Below are 5,000 nucleotides of genomic sequence, written 5' to 3'. Positions count from 1 at the left end.
GGCGAAAAGAAAAAAAGGCACATGGTCAAGTTTAGACCATCCTCTAATTTTGCAACTCAAAAGGGCACTTTAGTGTGACGTTTTTCAACTGTGGGGGCACATGGTCAAGTTTAGACCATTGGAGGGGCACCAATAGGGCACGTCCTCTCATTTTCGCCACTGGCGGTCGCCCCCCCTGCCCACCCCCTGAGTCCGCCAGTGGTTATGGTTTTAATGAGGATAAGAGGTGAGGGGGTAGAGGAGAGGGACAGGAGTGAGAGTGATAGCTAGAAGAACACACTACTGACCTGACGGGGGCTGTGGTGGGGACTTTGGGCAGGGTGATGGTCAGTTGGCCCCCTTCCTCAGGGTCGTGTGCGTAGCGGGCGGGCTTGGTGTTTAGCAGATCTGGGGCGGTGCGGATGGACACCTGCTGCTGCAGCCCCCCGGCGCTGTTCCCTCTGCTCATCAACACAAAGGAGTAGTCTGTGTCTGGCTGCAGCTGCGTGATCAGCTTCCTCTTCAGGTTCCCCTGCACCTCCACACTCTGCTGGTTGTACAGGATCTGCCAACAGGGGGCGCACTCTAGTCAATGACTCTCTCTCACACACAGACTTCTATCTAGAGCACTTCTTGGCTTTCGGAGGTCATGTATGTATCCATACCATGAAACTTTTATCATTATTCATGGAAAATCATATACCTTTGTCTATCCTCTAATGATCGTATTCGGTTGTATTAGAAAGAATCAGAGAAAAGAGTGGATACTATCATTGTAGAATTGTCTAAGTTGATTCCAATGGAATTTCCATTTCAATTCAGACAGTAGCCCGGGCCATTGTGTACCGCTGAACCCTCTTGTCAGGATGGACATGTCACGACATACCTTGAAAGGCACTTGAGACTTGTAGGTTTCCGGCACTTCCCAAGTCAGCAGAACAGAGGTTTTCATCACAGCTTTCACACCAAAGTTTTTGGTGAACTCTGTGGGGGACACAAGGTGAATGATATAGGACCATCTGTCATCTGTACTTTAACATGACAGCCTAGGGGACCCTAGAGCACCTTGAGAGTGCAGTGCTGTTACAGCAACAATAGAACGGCAGACACAGCTGGGTGTATGTTGGAGTAGACAGCTAACAAACTGCTTGTGAAAGAGCCATCTAATTGATTTGAAATCGTAGATGTACATCGTTGAAACAGCAGTGAATGGCATTAAGGGGTGTTATTAGATTTCCGTTTAACATTATGCATAGACTTTGAAGTTATGCGCTTTACTGTGACTGCACAAAGAAGCTAGCTCACTTGGAAGACATCTTTGAGGACTATAGAGCAGCATGCTTGAGAGAAACTATAAATAGATGTTGCAGCAGGATTAGCATTAATTTCCACATGAGCCATATGTGCCCTAATATGAACATGAAAGAGCGTTCCGTGGGCCCTGTATTGGTTACGCTGGACTGGTTATGCCACCGTGGTCCAGTTAGCACCAGCTTCCATAAGCAAATGCATCTGTTCCTCTCTCCTGCCATCTGCTCTGCCCGCTCTGCGAGAGAGAGGGAACGTATGTGTGCATTGCCTGGATCTGTGTAGGTGGTAAGTCTACATCTGTGTGGGTGTTTAGGCGCACATACAAATTAGCAGAACTCACTGCGTATAGAGGTAGCTACGGTATGTGTGTGTGTGTGTGTGTGTGTGTGTGGGTGTGTGTTTATGTGTGGACCGCTCATTTGCTGGCTCGCTCACTCACCGGGCATGGAGGTAGACATAGTCCTGCTCTGGATGCTCGGGCACAGGGGTCCCGCTCCCTTGCTGGTGAAAGCTCGTACGCGGATGTCGTAGGTGGTGTCTGGCTGGAGGCCCTGGATGGTCATCTGGGTCTCCTCTGTGGTGTTGGTGTGGTTCTGCTGGCTGTTGATGTCGCGGTACACCACCAGGTACTGCACGATCCGGCCGTTCCTCTCGGGCAGCAGCGGGGGCTCCCAGGCCAGTTTGGTGGTGGAGGTGGTCAGGCCCACCACGCTCAGGTTCTGGGGGTAGCTGCTGGGCACGTCGTCGGGCGTGGTGATCTCCTTGACGTACTCCTCGCCGTTGCCCGCCCGGTTCTTGGCGCACAGTTTGAAGATGTAGGTGGCGCCCTTGTGCAGGCCGGTGACGGTGAAGTGGTCGTCCGTCTTCTTGAAGTCTCGTACGGTGAAAGCCTCCTCCTCGGCCCTTTTGTACTGCAGCTGGTAGCCCACATGCTCCCCCACCATGTCCTTAGGGGGCTGCCACTGGATCAGAGCTGTGTTACCGATGGTAGTGCTGATCATCATTGAGGGCTTGCCCGGGACTAAGGGGAAGACGGAGAACATACTCATAATCATTCCTAACACATATGATTACTACTATTCACCAGTGTAAGAGCAATGGACAATTGACCTTTGGCAAAGCCCCGCCCAACTTGGTTACTGTTGCTAAGCCCGTCAAGCTTTCTGCGATATCAGCCTAAAACAGCGCAGCATGGATGGGATCCGTGGCATACCAGTCACTTTGAGTGATGCTTTTTGGAGCAATACAAACGCAATATCCTCCAGATGGAGACGAAAGGGTTTGCAATATGCGGCGGAGGGATATATTAATAATATCAAAAGAAGGGGACACAACCGTAATCGAAGCAAATGCATACAGGTCGCAGTGCAAAAACGAGAAACCCCATGACCTCCATCTGAAGTTGGAACAGCATAACATCGTGGACCAGGCATGCTCTTGCACTGCTGGGTAAGTTCTTCTTTTATAATGTTAGCTAGTTGTCATTGCTGTATACATCTTTTATTAGTCAAGATGAAGAAGTGCCTCGAAGTGCCTCGAAGTTGCAAGCTAATATTAGAGGTAGCTAGCTAGTGCTACTGGGTCATTGCTAGTCCTAGCTAGCAGCTCTCTCCCCAGACTCAAATATTACTTATTAATAACTTATAAATATTAATTGTTATCATTACATTTCACAACCGAAAATGCTTCCAATATATTAGAACATTTTATAAAATTCCCAGGCAATACTGTAGTATGATTATCCAAACACGGGAATTCATAACTATTTTTAATCATCGGCATCTTTCCTCTTGGGTTTTGGGCTTTGGAAAGGGGAAAAATATCACTCCCCCCTCTAAACTTTTAGGATATCTGCTGTCCGATTTGTAAAGTTCAGAGCCACACTGCTTCACCGCTGTGAATAATGTCGGACTTCCTTCTTCACCAAGTAAATGGTTGCTAGTTATGATTGGACAAAGGGCATTTGGGGGCGGGATTTTGCGAAAGGTCAATTCTTAACATTAGTTCCATTAATAGTATGGACAAGCTCTAAATGAATGAGAGCCTTCTGATATAAGAGTTGTTTTACATCATACCAGTGAGAGTGCTGCGCTTGTCGCATTAACGACCGGGGTGACAATAGCACAGCAACCCACACTTGGCCCCTCCTCCTCAACTACTGACATCTCTAGAGCAGTGGTTCTGAACCCTCTCCTCGGGGCGCCCCAGCCGCTCTACATATTTGATCTGTTCCACCACCAGCACACCTGATTCAACTAATCAAGTACAAACCATGTGAGCTGGTGGTGGAACAGATCAAATATGTGGTGCGGCTGGGGCGCCCCGAGGAGAGGGTTGAGAATCACTGCTCTAGGACCTGAACTCTACATGAACCCGACTCTCCACCCTCTCTAAACTTACAGCCGCTGTGATACTACCTCCCAGGCCTGATATGCTGCTAACTAGCAGCCTTCACACACACCTGCTCCTGTGGTGGTGACCACCTTGGCCTTGCTGCGGGCCCCGTCCCCCTTGGTGGTGTAGGCAGCCACGGTGACGGAGTAGGTGGTCTCTGGGAGAAGGCCTGTGATGATGGCCTCCTAGAAGGGGGTGTGGGGGACGACGACACTCTGTCAAAACTCTGGATCAGACTACTTTATACAGCCACAGTTCTGACTGCCCAGCCCTCCACTTGCAGGCCACTTTAAGCACACAAGTCATCTTTGCTTTTGAAACACTCCCAAGACATCCCAGGCATACAAATTATATTTTTGAGGAACAAGTCAAGTGAGGGTTAAGGAACAAACAAACCTGAAATAGCTTTAGAGGATATACACTTCTGTCACTTTTCCCTGTGGTAACAAATTGTGGTATAAAAGCTGAGCTGATACCATGTATACTAGTGTAATGGAAGTGTGTAATGGATTTTTTAAAGGAAACATTCCCAGACAGGGTCACCTTGGTGGTTAGTTCTCTTAGGAGCTGATCTAGAGTACATCTGTCCTCAAGATGCCTGGCGCTCTCAACTGGTTCTCCGTCACGAGGAGCTGTTCTATCAACTCATTCACTTTATTTACTGAGGCGTAGAAAAACTTTAGGTCGCATAATACTATCTGGGTAGGATTTTTTAAACAATGTAAATATATTGTCTTATTATTGTCATATGTGTGCAAATAAGACTTTTTGAAAAATAATTTGTTTTGAAAATATAAAATATGTAATGTAAAATATTTTCTCTGTTTTTAAGGTTCTTCATCTTTTTTTCATTTGAAAACATTAATATAGATGGTAAACAGCTCAGAAACAAAACAAAACAAAAACAAAGACCAACCTTGGACCAACCTTGGACCAACCTTTATGCCACCCAAACAAAAACACACACACGCACGCACGCACGCACGCACGCACGCACGCACGCACGCACGCACGCACACACACACACACACACACACACACACACACACACACACACACACAGACACACACTCACACATCTCAACATGCTCTCACATGTTCTTCTTCTGCTCAAAAGGACCTCATTAAAACATCCACGTCTAAAAAGCTTGAGCTCTTCTGAGCTCATAAAAGACTTGGAGGGTATTTCTCCTTTGAATAATCGGGGATCCATCTCAGAGCTGATGATGAGTTGAGTGCTGGGAGCCAGTAAAGAGGAAATAGATGGTTGTGCTTCAGATAAGAGGGAGCTGGGGCAAGAGGGGGGTTTCCAGTCG

General features: G+C 47.6%; 1 protein-coding gene across 1 annotated transcript in view; it reads right to left on the bottom strand.

The window, feature by feature from the left end:
* ptprfa (protein tyrosine phosphatase receptor type Fa) overlaps positions 1 to 5,000 on the bottom strand; it is a gene marked incomplete at its 5' end in the record, with an annotated part of 134,839 nt that overhangs the window by 55,651 nt on the left and 74,188 nt on the right. Inside the window, 4 exons of the mRNA XM_080535442.1 lie at positions 288 to 544; positions 866 to 963; positions 1,730 to 2,311; positions 3,752 to 3,869. Coding sequence (XP_080391568.1) covers positions 288 to 544; positions 866 to 963; positions 1,730 to 2,311; positions 3,752 to 3,869 — 1,055 coding nt within the window. The remainder of the gene's footprint in view (positions 1 to 287; positions 545 to 865; positions 964 to 1,729; positions 2,312 to 3,751; positions 3,870 to 5,000) is intronic.

Source organism: Nansenia antarctica, assembly GCF_963989245.1.
Source record: "Nansenia antarctica genome assembly, chromosome: 7".
NCBI lineage: Eukaryota > Metazoa > Chordata > Actinopteri > Argentiniformes > Microstomatidae > Nansenia > Nansenia antarctica.
Note: the sequence above shows the minus strand (reverse complement) of the source record. Positions and strands in the feature narration are given on the sequence as shown.